The sequence below is a fragment of the Motacilla alba genome, chromosome 1A (assembly GCF_015832195.1).
Source record: "Motacilla alba alba isolate MOTALB_02 chromosome 1A, Motacilla_alba_V1.0_pri, whole genome shotgun sequence".
NCBI lineage: Eukaryota > Metazoa > Chordata > Aves > Passeriformes > Motacillidae > Motacilla > Motacilla alba.
Window position 1 is genome coordinate 9,621,552 of NC_052031.1, and position 22,647 is coordinate 9,644,198.

Sequence of the window (22,647 nt, forward strand, 5' to 3'; positions counted from 1 at the left end):
GAGAAGATGCTCTGTTTTGTATCAGTATAGCAGATTTCTATATGTGTTTATTCAAGTGTTACTGCTTTCTTTAAAAAGTTGGCTTTTTGAAGGTTAGGGGTGTGTTGGGAAGAGAGGTTAATTTGGTTTTGTTTAATTTGTGTCACTTGGAAGTGGATTTGTATCAAACTGGAAATGCCATTTTTATATGAGAATAAGAATAGGAATATGGAGTTTTGTGTGGTCTGGCTAATGCATGTTCTCACTGTAGAAAAATGTAATGGAAAATCTGGACATACTGTGAGTAGTTTTCACACCTCCTAAGTTTTGCCATCTGTGGCAGATGATCCACTCTGTTTGTTGTCAGGTTCAACCACATTTCTTTAAAAGGTGTGAGGATTACGCCTGCCCTGGGATCAACTGAGCATATTTTAGGGCGAGTTTTTATGCTTTAGAAAATGAGGGATGGAGGGAGAGAGGAAAGAAAAGTTTCAGACAGAAGGAAGTTTAGGGGGTCACTGAGAAACTGCAGAGAAGAGAGAGAAATATACTCACAGCATGAACTGAAGGAGAAATCAACTTGTCCAGCTGAGGCAGAGGGGCTTATGCAGAGTCTACTGCAAGACCTGAAAGATGGTGAGTTCTTGGAATGAATTGAAGCCTGGAAGAGAAGTATCAACAATCAAGGAAAGCTTCCCAAACTTCTTTTAGTTTCTATTCTATTCTATTCTATTCTATTCTATTCTATTCTATTCTATTCTATCAGTGTGTAATATTGGGACCATGGTATATCGTACCAGATCTGAGTCAGAAATATGCTTTCCACCAACAGAATGTGTTGTATTGAAAATTTTAAGACACTTTTGGAAACGGGGGGAAATTTGATCCAGACCATTCTACAGGTGCACAGCAGTATGGATGAATCCAGGGCTGAGTAGAAAGGGCTTTGCTGTGATGGCTGTAGAAAGGCCTGAATTAGGTAGGTGGGCACCAGGTGAGTTTGTCTAATCTGTGCCTTACAGCAGCAGCTACATGGCCATTGTTCCCCAGCATGAACCACGTTTTACAGAAAGTGGTTATTCAGGGCTCTGCTTACTCTGCCATCTTAATCTTAGACTGGGGAAGTAAAGCATCATGAGTACAGAATAAAGTAAATATTGCCTGAATGATCAACCTGAGCCAAACCCAGAACCTTTGATTGCTGAGGAGAGGTGTAATTTCTGAAGAATTGAAGAGGTGATGAGATTCCTGCAAAAAAACCCAAAAGGATTAAAACTCTGCTTCAAGCAGATATTGCATGAGGAGCCAAAAGCAGGAACTGAAACTGCTCTATTTGTGGTTGGGGGGAATGACCTCCTGTCCTGAGACATTTACTGGTGGCATCTGTGTTACATGTGGCTGTTTCCACAGTTGTCAAGAGAAACAGGTGTGATTATGGAGTGAGCTGAAGAAAAATGGCACTTCCTTGCATTTCAGTAGTCTGGAGGACTAGCTCAGATTAACTCTGCACATGATGCCTGTGCTTAGGCAGATGAATCCTCACTCTTGAGAACAAACAAGGGCTGTGGCACAGCATGTGGTGTCTCGTCAACTCCCATCCTGTGGAGGAAGTCTCTAGTGAAGGAGAGGCAGAAAAAGCCAAGATTTTCTCACACCACTTTCATTTGTGGTTTTTTTTTTTGTGCCTTTTTTTGTTTCCCATGAAAAAATATTGTTATTTCTTTTTTTTTTTCCCCAAAGGTAAAGGGGAGTTTAGTGTTGATTGTTTCATTTTTTTTTTTTTAATTTTCACTGAAAGTTTGCAAAGTAGCCTGATATCTGTTGAAAACAGATGGTGCTAATTCAGCATATGCATATCATACTGATAAGTATAAACTGTTCTGAATTTTTCTCACGAGTAGTTTCTGGCCAGGATTCTCAGTTAGATTGCAAAGGAAAAGAAATTAAAGTATATTCTCATTTACTGGGAAAATATTCTTTATAATCTGGTAAATTTGTCCATAGATGAGATCTGAGTTTATTCTGACTGAGGGGTATGACACATAATGATTTGTGTGTTACATGATAGGAAATGGTGTATTATTGATTTCTATTAGTGAATAAGCCCATGCTAAGGTTATTTCATTACATGCAGAAAGATTTATTCCAAGGATTTTCTTATTTGAAGATAAAGTTGTCTGATGCCTTTCTCTGTAGCTTTGCAATCAACAAATCCCAGAGCTAACAGTTAATATTTTGGTACAATATCCTTTAATATAGCTTTTTTAAATTACCAGTGGCTGAATCACATTGGCTCTGTGTTGAAACACATTACTGAGGTACAGTTCTTTGTTATCAGTTAGTTAAAAATGGGTTGTGTTGGAGGCAGGGCTCATCATGTACAAACAATATCTATATCTTAATCTATCACAGGCATCAGATTGTCCATCCACATGATAGAATTTTTGATAACTTTTGATAACCTTTTGGCAGAGAAGTTCAGAGTATTTTTGGTTCTATATTTATTTAAAATTCTTTTTAAACTGTCAGCGAAACTCCAGAGGGGAGAAAAAGAAGTGACGGATGATTGAGAAGCACTAATTATGTTGTAGTGTAATATACAATGTTATAGTACATAGTCACCACGAATCTACAGGCTTTGACTTAATCTTGTTAAGCATCTACCTCAGGAATTCTAATTTTGCCATTTTTATTTCTCCATATAGTGTATCTTCCTCTTGTTCAAATTATTGTTATTCAATATATAGACTCCTACATAGACTCCGTCCTCTGTTTAGTAATTTATATCATAATTTTTTGGGTTGTCAAAGTAAAATATGCTTAAGAATTCTCTTCAGAAACTTTCCTGAGTCATGTGGAAGACAGTGTATAGAAAAATCCATTAATTTTGTTCCTTTTTTATTTTAAACAAAACTTGGGTATCTTCTTAAAATTAGCAAATGAGGAAAGATTTTCATTCACAGACAAAGAGATTTGTTTTAAATTCTTTATCAGGCTTTGGTCCTGGAGTAGAGCTGTAGTACTTTAGCTCTCAGAGTATGAGCTGGAGTTGATACTGAAAACACAGTGCAACAAGGGTAGAATAGTATTTTATTTCTGTGAAGTCCCTCAATACTTTTTAGTATACTTATATATGAATAAAATACTTGAGAATATTTCACATGTCTTAGTACAAAGCACATAAAGACTAGCTTTTAGGAATCATCTGTAGCTATTGCTTACATAGCAGCTGTATATATTTCCTGCAATGTTTTCAAGCCTTTCATAGGAAAGTATGAAATCTGTATTTGTCATTCAGAAAAGAAATTCTGACCATGTTCCTCTGGCTGAAGGACAGGCTTTCACCCTTCCCTCCTTTCCCCCTTTCCCTTCCTTCTCCTTATTTTTCCTTCTCTTCTTTCTCAGAGATTGAATAATGGGGAAAACAATGAATTTACCCATTTGGTAAATACAGAAGCAATACTCAACTCTGACAATTTGACTTTTTCTATTGGCTTGACAGATACCCATGGTCTGAATCAATCTGCCAGAGATGTTTCTCCATTACAAAGTAACTGAGATACCTGTAATTCTGTATACATTTAATATAATTGAACAACGAATCTGTCACATAAACTGCCATCCCAGTACATCTTGCAAATACAATAATATGGTTGAAAAGATAAATAGAAAAGGGTAGCAGAGGGGGAAAAGAAATTAGGACTAAAAAAGAAAATAATGAGTTTTGAAGGTAACATCACTGTGAGTTAACCTGAAATGTTTCCTTTTTACAGAAGGCTTAACCTATGAAAGAAAAAAAAAAATTACAAAAAGTGGTGAATTGTACTTAGGCAATTGGGAAAAAGGACTTTTTTCAATGAGCATAAAAAGCAAACAATATAGATATTATCTGTAGAGGTAAAATAAGGGAATAAAAATGTAAGCTTCTGAATAATGTGTATGTTGCCTAAAATCCTTTGAATGCACATACAAGGAGGGTTGTTCCAATTGCAGTATTTAAATCGAAGTTTTAAAACAATGGATTTCATTTTTTTGTTACAAACTGATTTTTCAAGGATGTATTACTGCTGATTTAAAGTGCTATTTCTCATTTTTAGAAATTGAGAAGGGAATTGCCCCATTACCCTTTATAGGCAAATTTTTCAGTCCTGTTCCAAATGAATCCCAAATCAGTTAGTTTGTGTAAAAGTGTCTTCTGTGTAAACAACTGGGAACACCTATTACGTCTGCTCTCATAAAGTAGATGAAATGTAGATTTAGATCCCTTTGAAAATCACAGTGTAAGGGCCACATCTGTCTGTAGTTTGCATATCAAATTTCCTTTGAATTTCTCCCTTCTCCCCTCATGATCAAAAGAAGCATATGGGCTTTTATGTGTTTAACTGAGGATAGAAGTTGGTATCTCATGTCACATCAGCTGTTAGGAAGTGCACTGTGCTGTCTCCCTTGCATTTCAAGTGAAAATGGCAATTTCAAACAATTTCACTGAGAAAATGAAGGAGTAAGGGGATGGAAAGCACAAAAGTGTTTATCTGAGGAATGAATGACTCTGACTGACATGAAGGAAAGCAAAAAAAAAAAAACAGAAAAAATCTTATTGTTTTGGAATAGACTATTTCTAAAAATTGTATATTGGTGTTAACAGAAAAGAAATATATCTTTAGAGGCCTCCAAAGGAGCGGAAAAAAAAAAAAGAGAGAGAAAAACAGACTGACTGGCATCTCAGTGCTGCTGTGTAGTGATTTAGAAACTAGTTTTCTGCCTGACTGCTCAGTCCCCAGAGCAACATACTTGCAGAAAAGAAAAGGACAAGAGTTACATTGAAGGAAAGCTCTAGTATATTATCCATTTACTCATGAAGCAGGGTATTTCACTCCCCAATACAAGGCCAAATTCATCTCATCAAATTAATCTAGCACTGCCCTTGCCAGCAGTGGCACACAAGCCAAGACAGTACTGGTTGTATGATAAGGTTTTACTATGGGTAAGAGTTTGAGTATGTATTTGAGCATGTATTACTGCACATTTAGCACTGCTGATGAGACCAGCTTTTATTAAATTCATGTTTCTGTACATTTTCCTTACCATACAACTCATCTGCTTCCTTTCACCTGATGGCTTCATTGGAGGGTTCCCACCTTCTGTGGTTCTTCATGCTGTAGAAGTGCCCCCGTATCAGCCTTAGCCAGTGGAGAGAAGCTTCTCAATATTCTTGCTCTAATGTTTGTTAATCAGGGGTTAAAAAAGGTGGTGCTTTCTCATCAGCAGTTACCACATAAAAGATATTAAGTCCAGAAGTGTCCATGAAAACCTACGTGAGAAAATTCTTTGCACAGGACAAGTTACAAAACATTGTTCAGGACCTCTGCACCTATAGGCAGATGTAGTTAAGGATTTCATACTTAAAATGAAGTAATCTAATACCAGTGTATTATGTTAATATCTTTAGAAGTTGGGTCTCATTTGCAAGCAATTTTAAAGATACTCTTAAATTACTGAGAAGTCCTTAATGAATGATAACAGATCTTCATGGATACTTTGTAGTAAATTAAATGTTTAAAATAATGAATTGCTAAAATTTATGACTCTTCTGATACAGTTCTTACAATGAAGAGCACATGCTGTAATACTGAGTAACACCTTCCAACCCTTTATAAGTAGAACAGCTGCATTACAATTGCAATTTTAACTGTGCATGCTGGGGCTTTGGAGGGGTTGCATTTGGGAAGATTTCTGTTACATGAAAAATCCAAGATGTGAGAGCTGGGAAGTGAGCTACAGCACAGACTTCACCTCAACAACCTGCATTGGTCCCAACCCTAGGTGATTTTTTTTTTCTAAATGGGAAAGTAATTTCTATCCCTCCACTACCTGACATCTTATCTAGTTAAAACAGTTTATTCCCAGTAATTTCATTAACACATCAGCATTCATCTCCCAACCTGATGCTATTCATAAGTTTTCTGAGATAGTTTATTGATTGCATGGTTCTTGTTTGAAGACAAAAGATATTACTTGCATTGTTTTTCCAGTAGCAGAAAAACCAGAACACAGCCAACTTTCTGCTGACATTTCAAGTCTGTTGGAAATTAGTGTCGAATGTTTCAGGGAACCTAGCCCTGCAGAAAGTGAATTTTTGTTCTTCTGCAGTACAGAATAGGATTTTCACCACGCTGCTGAGACTTTTGGGGATTATGGCAGAGGAGTAGCCTCATCTATAATCCACTTTACTATTGCTTTTTACAGCACCACAGGCTGTAGTAGTCTGACATCACTGTGTCTATGATATAGCCTGGTAATGACAAACTAATAAGATGCTGTCATCACAACTGTAATTGGCTTCTGCAAATGCATGTGTGTATACATATTGTATACATTATTTTCAGGATTTTTCCCTACTTATACAAAATATATATGCATATATAAGTGCAGGTCTGTTTTGTCACCTCTGAAGAGGACCAAAGAAGTTGAAGTTTGTGTTGTGATCACAGAAAATTTTAAAAGAAGAATGAATAATAGGGATTACATTTTTATAGTAAAATTCAAAACTTGCAAGAAGTATGCAAGAATTGTATGCTCAAGTGTCAAAGCTGAGCTTTTGAGCAAATGAAACTAATATCCAAACATGGCTACCTGAATCGAGAGCAGCATATGAATGAGAGCAGCATATAAAACTCAGTTGAGAAGAAGACAAGAAACATTGGGTAGCTAGAATCAAACACAGTGTTTAGAGGTAAAAATTCATCACAGACATCCTGAGCCATTCAGTCCCCCAAAGTAAACTATCTCTTTAAAACAGATAAAAAGCAGCAGAACATATTAGTATTTCCTAGTAACTGACTGATTCTTGTAGTGGGTCAGAGTCTTCCTGTCTTTCTCAACAATGACATCAAATTAAAAGAGACAAAAATAGGTAGAAGAAGGTATTTTTAGAAAGATTCACAAGGAACAGAATGGTCATTGCAAAAGAGTTATTCCAAAGTCACCACACAAATTAAGAGTGTTCACAAGCTTTTGTCCAGATGACCTCTATAAATTCAAACTCAGACAATAACTCACATCAAGACTAATTTGTATTGGCAAGGCAGAAAAGCAACATTTTGCTAAATCTATTTGCATGCAACCTTCAGCTCAGTCTTTTGACTTCCTTACTGTGATGTTATCTTGTCGCTGAACTGCAATGCTGAGAAGATTTTAGTTGGTAGAATGTGGAGATCTTCTCTGTAGCTTTATTTCAAGCATGAGCTTAGGCCTTATTTTAACAAGGTCAGCTTTGCCTCAGAAGCATATATGATTACCATTAAGTCCACCCTTAAGGGATATCCCAGACTACTGTAAAATTATACAAGGGTCAGCAATAAAGTAATAAAATTTATATGAGCATCATGGTAAAACAAGAAAACTGAATAATTTACTTCTAGGTTTTGGAAGTTGCACTCCACATTTAGAGCTATGGCTTGTTAAACAAAAAAATTATTTTAAAAATTAGTGATGATGCTAATAGTTAGCTAGAAGTAAACTGACTAGAATTAAAATGGAAAATATGGTAAAATATAGTAGGAAACTTCATTGTTTATTCAGTCAGAGAGCTTGCTAAGGTCTGACATCTAACTTAACCTTTAACCAGTGATTGTAAGATCTAAGAATGCCTGCTTGTATTTGATAGGTTTATATAGCTCCAGAGTGGTCTCCTGAAGGTTTCTGCCCCATATTTCCTTTGGGTACTTCAAATGTAAAATGAGCATACATTATAAATGTGAGACAATGACCAAAAATACAGAGATAGGACTAGACAGCACAATTACCCCTTTCCACTCCCAATTCTTTTTGATAAAGAGATTAGAATTTGGCAAAGATTAGCCCTGGCTTGTCTTTTTTTTTTTTTCCCATGCTATTTGACAAATTCAAAGGAAATGTAAAAACTAATAATAGTTACTTTAAAGTTGTCTGTCAAAATATTGCAGTTGAACTTCCCTTCAACCTACTAAGACAGTTCCCAGGAAGCATGCTAACATAAGTGATGATGGAAATACCCAGGAACAAGAAAAAGACACACATTTTATCACAGTACTAATTTTCTTTTTCTTGTCCCAGTATAAATCTCAAGTAAAAGCAATTAAGCCTTCCTTTTGTGAGAATAGTAGCTAAAAGCTAGAGGTTATCAATACTTTTCCAAAAGCAAGTGTAACATCTTCCTATAATATCTGTTAGTCTAAGTTTCTTCATATACAGAGAGATCTAAAAGCAATTTTTTTTTGGTTAAAACTCATGGTAATCTGACACTGAGATTTATGCATCAACAACTTAACTATTATCTGAAAATATTAATTCCATAAAGTATTGTAGATCTTTTAATGACTGTTTTATTAATAGCACTTCCCAATACCAGTGACCATCTGTGACTGCTTCACCATCTGTGATCCCTATTTCAGTTCAGGAGGGGGAAATAACAGTGGTATTACACTGATTCTACAATATAAAACATTAGCCAACTAGACCTACTGTAGATGATTAATTTGTCTTTGCTTATAAGTGCACACTGAGCAAGATAAAATTAGCTCCTTTGATTTGTTGGCACAACATGGGTTTGTGAAATGGCCACGGGAAGCTAAAAAGATTAAATTGCTTTTAGTGAAATCTGAAACGTGCAAAAGTTGATGGAATTTAGATTAAGAGAATGAAAGAGCTTAAATGGCACTTGAAAAGGTGGTGAATGTTTTCCTAAAGATCTTTGGCAAACGATGTGTTGATCATTACAATTTTTTAAAGCTAGGTAACAGAGGACCAGCAAAAGGGATTGTTAACATGTTTTAAAAACTTGTACAGTTTATTGATGCCATATCAAAATAAACTGAGAAAATGCTGATTTATAAACTCCTACTTAAAATTGATATTATTTATATCTTATCTGAATGAAGTAGTATTTATTTCAAAATAAATGCCATTTTTAATTAAAATCACTTAATCCTTGCAGAAATGCTTTCCTTTTCTGCAGAGGCAGGAGAGTTAAATTGATCAATATTGGTTTTATTCTTCTCTTATTAAACTGGGCTAAAATGTTTCCCTATGTTGGTAATACCATGTCTGCATTCTGTAAGGGCTGAGCTGATTTTTCTTTTGTTTAAGTGTACATGTGTAGTTGAATCTCTTTTCCTTTGCTAAGGCAAGGTTTGTAAGAAGCTTTAAGGGAGATAGGATATAATTTCAAAATCATTCAGGTTCCGCTTCTTAATCTGTATACATTGTGTGGGAGCCTAAACTTTAAAAAAAAAAAAAATAAACAAAAAAAAAATTAAAAACATTAGTGATTTAGGATGCAAACTGAATTGCATCTAACCAGTTGCACTGTCTACTTTCCTAGCTGATGAAGAGACATTGGCACCTCAAAAAAAATTAGTTATCAGCTTAAGATAGATAGTTCTACATCAGGATGAATCACTCTTCTACCATTAACTGGGGGGAAGTCTGGACATTTGGATGGAATCAAATTTTATACTTATAATTTTATGCTTCTTAATTTTTTTTTTGTTTAAAACTTTAGCTTCCTAACTGGAACAAATTTCATTTATGAAAGTCTTCAGTGAACTGAAGAAATTTTATGCCAGTTTTGTAAGGGACAAGAAAATACACTGAAAAAAAGAAAAAAAACAAACCAAAAAACTTTATATAGTATCAGATATGAGGCAAAAAATTACAAGATAATGTAAGAACTATCTGTCTTGTCACTAGAAAGTTCTGCTTCATTGTCTGGATTTCAATACAAGTTATAGCTTATGGGTATGCATTCAGTGTCTGGCTCAGAGTAATCTATTTGATTGCACAGATTATATATAAATTTAATTATGAATGCTTATATAAGTACATTTATAATTATACATAGTTTTAATAAATTAAATGTCATATAAAAGGGAGGTGTATATGTATATATATTCCCCTCCCACACACATATGCAGTGAATATGTTTATGTATAACCATGCAGAAATTAAAAAAAAATTAAATTACTATTGATTAAACCTTAAGAATATAAGGTAATTTTTTTAATCTTAGGCTAAACAAATTCCTAGTGAGTGTCACCCTTATTTTTGCATTAGATTGCTCATCTTTAGTAGACTCATGGCCATTTTCCTTTCTACTTTCTGCTGCTTAATCATAGATACAAAATTCCCTCTGTCTTAAAGAAAGTATGTGGTTAAGTTAAAAAGCCAAAAGCCATACCCTGAAAAAAATTAAATAAGTTGTGATTAATTTCCCTTCAGAATAGTGATTCAGTCTTGTTTCTTCTATTGCAGTCAAAAGGTTCTCCAGGCATGACTCCATCCAGCACTCAAAAGAAGGTGAAGAGGACTCTGCCCAATCCACCTCCAGAGGAAGCAACAGCAGGAACTCAGTCCCCATATACTTCTGTGGGATCAGTTTCACGGAGAAGGATTTGTAGGACCACCACTATGGCCAGAGCCAAAATTCTTCAGGATATAGACAGGGAATTGGATCTGGTCGAACGTGAATCAGCCAAGCTTAGGAAGAAGCAAGCAGAGCTAGATGAGGAGGAAAAAGAAATAGATGCCAAGTTGAGATACTTGGAAATGGGCATTAATAGGAGGAAAGAAGCCCTACTAAAAGAAAGAGAAAAGAGAGAACGTGCCTATCTCCAAGGAGTAGCAGAAGAACGTGATTATATGTCGGACAGTGAAGTTAATAATACCAGGTCAACCAGAATAGAAACTCAGCATGGCTTGGAAAGACCACGTACTGCACCCCAGACAGAATTTAACCAGTTTATGCCACCACAAACCCAGCCAGAAACACAGTTTGCCCCCGCTACAAGCCCATATGCTCAATATCAGTATTCATCTCCTGCCCTGCCAACTCAAGCACCAACCCAGTTCACACAGCAGTCACATTACCAACAACAGCAGCCTTTGTATCACCAGCAGGTTTCACCCTATCAGACCCAGACAGCATTCCAAACAGGAGCTACTATGTCCTTTACCCCACAGGCTCAACCTCCACCATCTCAACAGCCATCATATCAACTCCCATCGCAGATGATGGTGATACAGCCAAAGCCAAGGCAGACCACATTATATATGGAGCCTAAGATAACAACAAACTATGATGTAATCCGCAATCAGCCTCTCATGATAGCACCAGTTTCAACTGACAATAGTTATGCAGTTTCCCAGCTGGGCAGTAAATATTCTACCTTGGACTTAAGGATAGGACTAGATGAGAGAAACAGCATAGCAAGCAGCCCTATATCAAGCATATCTGCAGATTCATTCTATGCAGATATAGACCACCACCATACGCCCCGAAATTATGTGCTGATTGATGATATAGGAGAACTTACTAAAGGAACAGGAGCTCTTGGTTCCAGTTTTAGCCTCCATGAGAAAGATCTGACCAAAACAGATCGACTTCTTCGCACAACTGAGGCCAGGAGAGCACAAGAAGTGTCAGACTTCCTAGCACCACTGCAGACTTCCTCCAGGTTACATTCCTATGTTAAAGCTGATGAAGATCCAATGGAGGACCCTTATGAGCTCAAACTTCTGAAACACCAGATAAAGCAAGAGTTCCGTAGAGGTGCAGAAAGTCTCGATCATCTGGCTGGTCTATCACAGTATTACCATGGAGAGGGCAGCTACAGGCATTTTCCAAAATCTGAGAAATACAGCATAGGTAGGCTTACTCTTGAGAAACAGGCTGCTAAGCAGCTCCCAGCAGCCCTCCTTTACCAGAAACAGTCAAAACACAAGAAAGCCTTGATAGATCCCAAATTAACAAAGTTTTCACCTATCCAAGAAAGCAGAGACCTTGAGCCTGACTATTCAAGCTATATGACCTCTAGTACTTCAACACTTGGGGGAATTACTGCTAGGGCAAGGCTTCTTCAGGATGATATCACTTATGGCCTTAGAAAAAACATCAGTGACCAACAGAAGTACATGGGGCCACCACTGACGTCATCCATTGGAGCAGGCCTTGGGACTGCACTAGGTCCAACAATGAGATCTGCACTACAAGACGAAGCAGACAAGTCTTATAGCAGTGGTAGTAGATCTAGGCCCTCATCTAGACCCTCCTCAGTGTATGGGCTCGATCTGTCATTGAAAAGGGATTCTTCCAGTTCTTCTTTAAGACTGAAAGCCCAAGAAGCTGAACCTTTAGATGTTTCCTTTAGCCATGCAGCTCCTTCTGGAAGAACTAAACCCACCAGTCTACCTATTAGCCAAAGCAGGGGAAGGATCCCAATAGTAGCACAGAACTCAGAGGAGGAGAGCCCACTAAGTCCTGTGGGACAGCCAATGGGAATGGCAAGAGCGGCAGCTGGACCCTTGCCACCAATATCTGCAGATACCAGGGACCAGTTTGGATCGAGCCACTCATTACCTGAGGTCCAGCAGCATATGAGGGAGGAGTCACGGACTCGAGGCTATGATCGAGATATAGCCTTCATCATGGATGACTTCCAGCATGCCATGTCAGACAGTGAAGGTAAATTAGGCCTCAGACTGGTATCTTACTATCACAACGCAAATCCTCATTTCTATGCATGTGTCTGATTTTTGTTACACTTCAAAAACTTGTTATTTTTCTGTTCCTTGGTGCATCTTCTGTGTATCTACATTTTTGGGGGTTGATTTGTTTTGTCGTTTTTGATATTTTTTATTTTACCCTAACAGTTTCTGAATGGTGTTAAGCTACTATTGCATGCTACTGTATTGTTGTTGATTTGCTTTCCTTTTGGTTTGCTTGTGCATTTTCCTTTTCACTTGTTTATGTCTACTTTTCAATGATACTGTGTAGAACATTCCATGTACAATACAGACTCCGTCATCAGTCTTTATGTGCAGCTCTCTCCAGTGACTGTGAATCATTGAACTTATTTGCAATAGTTTTTGTTGGGATTTGGAAATAATCCCCCAAATCTCTAAAAAACTCCAGTAATTTTACATGCATGAAATTTCATGATAGAACTCAAAAAATGATAATTCCATCTCCTGATGCACCAATTTAGATCTGTGTTTATATAGAAATAGTCTGTTCATTAAGTACATATTATATGTTAGAACCATATAGAGCTTAACGTGATAGCAAAATAACATTCTACATATGGTTTGTTGAAAGCATCCTGTCATGTGGACTTCTGTGCATTCAGAATTGTGATTATGTAAGATAATTTGTCTTTGAATGGTGCAAGACAATCTCATACTTCAATAAAGGACATAAAGTATTTTACTTCTGTTGATGGGTTATGCAGCGTAGCTGGCTTTATATGCACCCCATACACGTCTGCCAAATAAGCACAAGAGTTTATCTCACTTAAGTTCATGAAAGGAACCTTTCTGATGTATTATATATAGTGCAATTAAAAATGCTGCTTCTGAATAAGTACAGCAGAATGTTAAAACTGATGTTGAGTTAATAATTGCAAATTATGTATCAGTTTTGTTTGAGTCAGTTCAGAATTAATATATACTAAATTGTTTAAAAATCATAAAGACAGTTTGAAGGAAAATGAAATGAATATGTTCAAAATTGTATGCGCTCCATTAACTTTTTCTTATGTGTATTTACTGCACAATAAAAGAGACTTTGCATGCGCTCTATTGTCTGTAAATGGCAATGATTGTCTCAAAAGACATATTTGCATGATTATGAAGTAGTATGGTTTATTTTTCACATTTCTACTAACCTCCGTTCATTATTGCATTATTGATTTTTTACACATGCTAAATCTTTCCTAAACATTAGAAAAAATAATTTATTTGCCTTTCTTCTACTTCATAGTTAGGGCTTTGTTCTCTAAGTTTCTCTTCATATTTCTTAGATATTTATAACCTCCTCATGAACTCTGTGTTTCAGGAGAGACTCAGGGTCATCAGCTTTTTTGATATTTATCAGAAGTTTAACTGTTTTTATTGTCCTTCAATTCTTAGCACACAGAGTCCAATAATTAAATCTGAAAGCAGTTGAGAGGAACTCCCTGAGTTGAAACTCATACTATTCTTCCTAAATAAGCAGATTCTATCTTGTCTCCTTTCAGCTTGTGACTTTTACAGGTCATTCTAGAGTCACATTGTGAAAGATACAGGACTTTTCCTCCTGAAATCTAAGGATAACCAACCTGGACCAAAAAGATCCATTTTGGTGCTATTCTACCACATATGAACAGGTCATAGGGAATCACATATCTGCCCTACAGTGCATTATAGTTCTCATATATATTTGTTCAAGACATACATGGATACTTCAAGTTGAATACATTTCAGTTTTAAATCAGTCTCTGATTAGTTAGACCCTTTCTGGTGTATTCTAATTCAATTCAAATATTCTGTATTAGAGTGATATGTCACTCAGGACTTCCCCCTTTCAGCAGTCTTTTTCTAATTTCTATCAAATTTTGTCTTCACAAATGGCCTATTTCTTGGGAAACGAAAATACTTCCTGTCATTATTTTCAAATATGCAGTCTAATAGCAAGTAACCTGTATTGAAAATAATTAATATGATTTGGATGTAAGATAAAAAGTGTTCAAAAGAAGCAATTACATTTCTACAGAAAGTCATGGCCTTCTTTTTTAGGGACTGCACTCTTCTCTGTAGTGATCTGATGCCCTGACAGTGGACAGCTATACTGGCATGGTTCATCCAACCTTTAGCACAATTTGCTTTGCAGCTTCTCTTTATTTTAAGCAACTGCTGCATGGTCTTGATGAGACTTCATTTAAAGAAATTAGTCTTAAGCACTATCTTAGGAAAAAATCTTCTTGTGCTGCAGCTTGATTTATCATCTTAAAAGACTTTTAAAAATTAATTCAAGTTAAAATGTTAAATTTTAATTGTTTTTCCTTGTTTCAATTTCAGAAACATGCATGACTTTCTGTTGATTTTTTATAGGTGACATCCCATAACAAATACTAGAAGAGAATGCAAATAGGACTTTGAGTCCAAGCCTTCTGTTTTTCACTAGGTACATACTGTAACAAATCTTAAAGCCATGCTTCAGGACATAAATAGTGCTTACACTGGGATTCCAAACTTCAAACAGGTTAAAAAAGTAGCCTTAGTGTCAAAAGAGTGCGATGTCCAGAGCTGCCCATTGAAAATAAACAGCATTTTGAGATCTTGAAACACCTGGAATTTTCTCAGGGTTTTCAGTACCATGAAAACTTTGATCCAGCAAATAGATCTCTGTCAACTCCAGAGCTGCCACTTTTCACACATTATTAGGTATACTGAAGATACTAATTTTCAAGAACACTGAAGCTAGTACTCAATTTTATGAATATAAATAGCCCTTGCTGTTCAGAAGGTATAAAATGTACCTTTTCTCACCTCAAGTTTTTTTGTTTGTTTTTTTTTTTATATGCTGATTTGGAAATTCTTCAGCAGAGTTCAGAAGTTTAAAATTGAGATATCAAGACATCAAGATATCAACACAGTTGATTCCTTGTAGTTTTTCATCTGTGGAATTACAGTGATCACTGATATTTCTCTGATTGAGTTTCTTGGATCCCACAGCCTGGAGTTCAATCTCACCTGGTTAATCTGTTTGGGTGGAACCATCTGGCTGCATTCTGTTAGCCTTAGAATAAAAGGATGATTTCTGTAAGCCTGGCAGTGGTTCATCTTGGCTGTTGTCAGGTTTCCACCTGGGATGGGGTGTGTATGTACATGTGAGTGTGGGGCGTGTGTGTGTGTCTGTATACACATAAATATATAACTTCTTAAATTTCAATAAAATACACACATTCATCACAGTTTGATTAAAAAAATGCAGGCCGGTCTGAACTGCAGTATGGAATTCTACATTTTCAAGAGTAGTAATCCAGGAAATGTTACTTCAGCTGAGGCAGAAGGAAAAAAAAAATTATTCTTTCATCTGCTCAGATGATGACACAATTGTGATAGCCAGCATTAGCATCTGGGGTCAGGAACATGTATTAAGTTCTTCATGTAAGCTTCAGAAAGAAGTTCTGTCAAGATGAGTTATGAATGAGAGTGCTTTGTGCGGTACTGATCAACTGGCATAAATGTGTGAAGCATGACATTTTTGCATGCTACATTATAGGAGTTTATTGATAGCAGTTAATAACTAACCAGTAGTGAGATAAGCATCAACCTCTAATAATTTTTCTGGTAATTCATATATTCTTATCTAAATAATATTAAATACAACATTTCATTTTAGATTAAGTTTGTGCACAGTCATGAAGGGACGGTAAAATATCAATCATAATATGAATCAAGATTTTAAAAAAATTTGAAGGCTTATTATATTATACAGAATGTTGGTTTTACCACATGCCATATATTCTTTTCAAAAATATCATGCATGTATATTATTCCTCTTTTTGGAAAACTTTAAGAAAATAGTAATGAAAAAACACAACTTCCTTTTTTCCCATTAACATATTTTTGAAGTTATTTCTTAAACCAAATAGATAATGTTTATTTTCACAACTAAATAGAAAAGATTATTAATACTACCATTTTTCATTTTAAGTTCTTTTCTGTGTCATGTTCATTCACTCTTGTTATTATAGCAAAAACTGGTCTTATTTAAGTTTTGCAATTCCTTGTGGTTTTGCTAAAACAAATATTGCCTTCCTTTGATTTCTAAATTTATTTGCTTAATAAAGCGTAAAAACTCAAACTTGCCTTACATTCTACATTGAATTACCTGAACATTGCATTGGATTACACTGATTGGCAACACAGAAGAAAACAGGACATGATTCTGATCTCAATGGAGTGACACCTATGTCAGTTGACCCAACAGTCAGTAAGCACAAAACTGATTTCAGTGAAATTACATTATTTGATCCCCAAAAGATGCCTAATGCATTCACTGTTGCAAACAGAATATTAGTCTTGTAGAATTTTTGCACAAAGAACATTAAAAATCCATACATAAAGGTTTGTACTGCAAAATCAGGGGATGGAATTAAAATGAGAACAACTGTAATATTTCTGCTTAGAATTTCAGTTACATCGGTTGGTTTCCTATCTTCTTTGATTTGGTTTGATATCGATTTCATACAGAGGTTGTAATTTTCTTATATGTAGTTCCAGATTACTTCCAAAATATTTTGAACAGTACTCAGTTCAGAAATTTGGGAATTAGTGGAGTTTGCATTTTGAGGGTTGGTTATTCTGGGTTTCCATTTGGATTTTCTGAGTTTGGGGTTTTTTCTTAGCCTGCTGCAAAATACTTAATATGACTAAATTTTTCTCCACAAACATTTTAGAGATATGTGAAATCTGCAGTGTATTTCTTAGCTGCAGGAAGGAGGAAGTGGCTATAGCGCTTGGTAGATATCTTCTCTATTTAATATCCATGGTTCTGACATAAACAGAACCTTCTCCCTTTGCTGTCTCACAGCTAAATAATGCTCAAGTTCAATGTCTCAAGTCTCACCTCTAACTTTGCTTTAGCTGCATGGCCAATTAGTAATCACTCTGCATGTTTGCTATGCACAATGCACATTCTTGCCCTTTGCCCAGCACTGGACCAGAGCATTTGACCTGTCCTTGGTTTTCAAAGCCTATCATCTCCGTCGGGAAGAAACAGATTGGTTTGACAAGCCCAGAGAGCCTCGTTTGGAGAATGGACACATCCTTGACAGAAGGCTGCCAGAGAAGTTGTCACACTCTCGACCACTAAGTCAACACCAAGATCAAGTAAGCTGTCAAATAAGATGTGCCTCTAGTTTTATAAATGATTGCTAATTTAATCATACTGTCCAACAGTTCCCATAGGAACTACAGGATTACTCAAAATCCAGCTGCATTCAGCTGAAGTGCTGTTGAACCTGTATTCATCATCAACATTTTATGATGAAATTAGATTAACTTTCCTCTACCATTCAGTATTAATTTTTCAGGTTATATTTTGACTTCTGGAATATAGCTGAAAATATCTATACCTTAAGTATTCTCATGGGAGAAAAAAAGAAAAAATTAGTCTAATTTTCCCTTACCAGCTTTATCTCGTGCAAATTCAAGTCCCTTCTTTTAGTAGTTGAAGGAAAATAATTCCTTTATTTTGTTGACCTTTTTCCACTTTCAGTTGTTAAGTATAATCCTGTGATTAATTATTGAATAAATCAGCAAGACTCTATCAATCTAATACTTAGAATATTTCATTTATTAGAGAAAGAAAGAAAAATACCATAGCCTGCTTTTTCAAACTTGCCAACTTTAAAATCTAGTTTACCTTAGGGTACCATTCTATTTCCACTTTTTGTTAACAAAGTTTATGCATTTCAAATCTCTAAGGTCTTCAGTTGCTTGTTTCAGTTGTCATTTTTTACTGATTGATTTAGGTTATATCCTGATATATTCTTATGTTTGGATGTAGATTACATTTTTACATAACATCCAAAGAATGCAGTGAGTGCATTTCCTCAAGACAAGAGGAAATAACCTCAAATTGCACCAGGGGAGGTTTAGATTAGATATAAGAAAAAATATCTTCATGGAAAGGGTGGTTAAGAATCGAAATAGGCTTCCCAGGGAAATGGTGGAGTCACTCCTGGAAGTGTTCAAGAAACATGTGGATGTGGCACTTGAGAACATGGTTTGTGGTGAACATGGTGGTGGTACTGGGTTGACAGTTAGACTTGATCATCTTAGAGGTCTTTTCCAACCTTAACAATCCTATGATTCTGACAGAAGGTATTGCATGGCCCCTTTGTGATACTTAATAGTTTATAGTGCTCACATTAATTTTTCAGAAAAAATACAACACAGGAATTTCTCTGTCATGCCGCCTTTAAAGGTTTTATGCTGGTGAGCATTTTCACTGACATTTGACAATCAAATGTAGGTTTTATGAAGCAACTGTGTAGATTTTATGAAGTAAGTGTTAAATATCTTGCCATACAAGCTTTCATTTATTTTTCCCTCCTTTTCTATCCGTAGCATAAATTGAGATTTACACACCTAGGTTGTACTGAGCCTACTCATTTCTTGTTGAGAAAAAGGGCTTTACATGATATAATTCTTACTGTGATCTATTCAAATAGATCTATGATTCTATGAATCAACTTAATTGCATAATAAAGGATGGTTTTGAGTCTTAACATCTCTTAATATCACTGGCAATATTAGAAAAAAGCTGTCTCTCTGAGCACTTTAATCCTCATGAGAAGCATTAATTATTCTAAGAATACATAATTGCATTTTACCACTACAGCTTTCTGAGGTTAAATCGAAAATTTTCCTTGAAAATCAGGTTTGTCCAAAAGAATTACTGCTTACCCTGAGCTCTGTGATCAGGAGGTGGTTAGTAAGATACACTTAACCTCTAGAGCTCCAGAGCTTTTGTCCTGGGAAACAGTTCCAAGGCAAGGTCTTAGCCACAGAGATCTGATCTTTGCTTTTTTACCTCATATAAATAGCACTACACTAAGACTGGTTGAAAAAATTTGTTCAAAAATTTTCAGCAGGAAGATTAAAGGGCCTAGGAGTTCTTGTTTTCCTGGATATTTCCAGGAAGAAAATATGTTTGTTTATTTTTTTCTCCCTCAAGCTGCTGCGATATCCCCATGCTTATATGGAAATAGAGATACAGCATCAAAATCTTGCCAAAGGCATTTTTTAAGATTTTATGAAATAAGGGATGTAAATTGGAAAGTGAACATGTTCTAAATAATTCTATCTGATGCCATGTAAAGGCTCAGCAGAAGAGAAGTGATGTGTGAGGAGAAGTTTTACAACAGTTCCTTCTTCTTCTCTTTCCATCCAGGTTAGCTACTGTCAGTGTACAAAATAGTATCAATGACCCTGCAGAAGGGAGAAATGCCAGGTGTCACCAACTCCACATCATCTACCTAATCAAAATGTTACTCAGAGCTTGTGTACATTAAGAGTCTTCTATAAACATTTGTTTAAGATAACTTAAAAACGAATATATTTTCAGACACATCCAAAAATTAAATTGCTTTGTGACAAGATAAAAAGGGCCAGAGATATTTTTAAAACATTTCATTAGCTCCATGCTGAGTTGTGAAATAATTAGCAATAGAAGAATGTAAATCAGTATTAACATCTCTATTTTTTAGCATTAGTATTATATTTTCAAGCGATGAAGGTAAATAAACCATATCAGGGCAATGAGAGTGGTGAGGCAAAGTAATCACTCCCTAAGGGCTTTTTCAGACCCGTGTGTAACAAAAGGGTTACTGAATTCATTGTGCCATGCTGTCTGTCTCCTGTATCCACAACTCAGTTCACAACAGGAACCTGTTGTGCCTAAGTATGATGCACTCAAAATGTACAAAAATGGCAAGTCATTCTCCATCCAGAACCACCTGAACACATCCACCTTCACCCAGAGCTTCCTTTGCTGCAAACGATTTCCTGAAATCACTTAGGAGGGAAGTTCCCTGGTTAGCACAGGAACTCAGCCATTACAACTCCCTTAATATCCCTTACTGAGCACACACCAGCCACAGAAAGAATAGTTTGCATCAATAGCACTAATCTGCTTATGTTTCCAAATACCCTTGTTGGTTCTAAATTTGCAATTTTTTATGGCCTTCTGTGTTAAAAAATTAAAATATTTTAATGACCACTACAATATGTGTATTCCTGAAAATTTTGATTCATATGAAATATCAATTTTCTTACTAGATGCAATCAGAACTGCTTGATTACATCCCACAGAGCCTGTACTACTGAAAGTAATAAATAAAGCACAAACTTGAGCTTTTGAAGCAAGAATGCAGTGGAGTGACAGCCCTGAACCTCAAGGTTTCCATGGATTTCTTATAACCTAGTAGATTAAGCTCCCATACTGTATTATAAATATTAAAATATATTTGTTTCTATAGCAACTTCTGTGGTGCTATTTAGTATTCTGAAATCATGTTAAATTGCAGTTCAGTTGAATATCTTAATAGCCATTTCCCAATGTATTGATTCCGGACTGCTTCCCTAAGGAGGGTAAAACCTTATCAATACATAATCTATTGTAGAATTCCCACTGATCACTGGTGACTTCAACAGTTTGCTGTCACTTCCAGCTCACCAGCCACTTCTTTAAACCCCCTGACATCAAGAGTTGTTTTTTGTTTTTTTTCTTATTATTTTCTGTGAAAAATATTTGCATATCCTGAACTAAACTGGCTGTCACGAACAGTTTGGGAAAGAACAGTAGGAGAAGGTGCCAGGGCAGTAAAAGTTCATGACAAGGGCATGGACAATGAGAGTTTATTAGGAGGCTATAAGTAGTTTCTCAGCGAGGGGTTTTAAATACTTCCAGTCATCACAGATAGGTCTTTCTAAGCGCTAAATTAATAATAAAATCATAAACTCATCATAATAGCAGTATATTGCCATCAGTTCACTTAGGCAACAGTTTTTTAATCACAAAAAGAAGGCAAGGGTTGTAGACATGAAACCTTTTCAATGCAGTCCCCTATTTCTAGACATTCTAAAAAATTACATGTTTTTCTCTTCATTCATGGGTTATTACCATTTTATTGAAATTTAAGTCAGGACTTTTTAGGGGCACTTGGAAAATTAGAAATTACGAAAAAATGAGTCAAAAGGGGACTAGTGGGGCTAAAATGAGAAAATGCCATTTGTGACAGAGATACAGAAGGCTACCTGCAAACTCTTGTTCCGCACTTTTGAAGTCCACGTGCTTTGTTTTGATTGTTTTCCAACTAGCAAGGAGAATTTATTTTAAATTGTAGTAAACTGTTTTCTGTTAGAAACTTGGTTGTGGGGGTGCATTTTGTGGTTGAGATTCTCTGGAAATATGATGAGAAATTGGAAATTTCCAACTTTAGTATAATTGTTCAAATATTTAATCTAAAGAGTGGATTGTTAGCCACCCCCTCACTGTAATTCACAAAGGAATTTATCTGGCAGTGCCTCATTTCTTAGTCACTCAGAAATGTTTTTATCTCTGCATGCCAGAATGACTTCTGGAGCAAAGGTCAGCATTGAATTTACCTAACTGCAGGAGAAAATGCAACTCATTGTAATTTATTAATAAGTAGGAACATTGTATTTATTAAGTTTTTATTTAGTGTCTTTTGGAAATTATCTGCATCACTGGGGATCTGTCAGCAGAAAGAACTTTCCACCTTGAGGATTTTGAGACAACTCGACATTTGTGCTCTGCACAGAGGGAATTTAGAGGTTCAAAGGGGCAGAATTACCACAGCTGGAGAAATTCTTGGTACCAGCTTGCACAGGCCTTGTGTGCTCATGCAAGTACATGTGGTATTCAGAAATTAGGATGGATACTGCCTAACTCACCGCCTTGAGCACTCACCATCTTGCTCCTGGATTCCCACCTCAGGTAAAGTCTGCCTTGAAAATGGTATTGCCCAGAGGACAACAACCAACTGTAGCTGCTGAGAGTCACCTTAACAGGCCCTGTCTAACACCAGAAGGGAAGATGCAGCAACATTTAAAACCAGGAACGACTTTGGTGATCCAATCCAAAGCAGTTGATACGTTATAGGTGCAGCTATGGCCAAGAAAATTAAAATGCAATTCATGAATTTCAATTCTTAAATACAGCACTGGGGAATTTTTTTCTTCTTGATTATCCTCTTTAACTTGTAACATTTCCTTTTATAAGGCTTCCATAGTGTTTGTTTATCAGACAAAACACGTAAAGACAACAGGAAATGAAAG

General features: G+C 36.0%; 1 protein-coding gene across 2 annotated transcripts in view; it reads left to right on the forward strand.

Moving 5' to 3' along the window:
- PCLO (piccolo presynaptic cytomatrix protein) overlaps window positions 1-22,647 on the forward strand; it is a 324,823-nt gene that overhangs the window by 173,861 nt on the left and 128,315 nt on the right. For both annotated transcript variants that reach the window (XM_038154510.1, XM_038154511.1), the window contains exons 7-8: window positions 10,270-12,478; window positions 17,534-17,670. In XM_038154510.1, coding sequence (XP_038010438.1) covers window positions 10,270-12,478; window positions 17,534-17,670 — 2,346 coding nt within the window. The remainder of the gene's footprint in view (window positions 1-10,269; window positions 12,479-17,533; window positions 17,671-22,647) is intronic.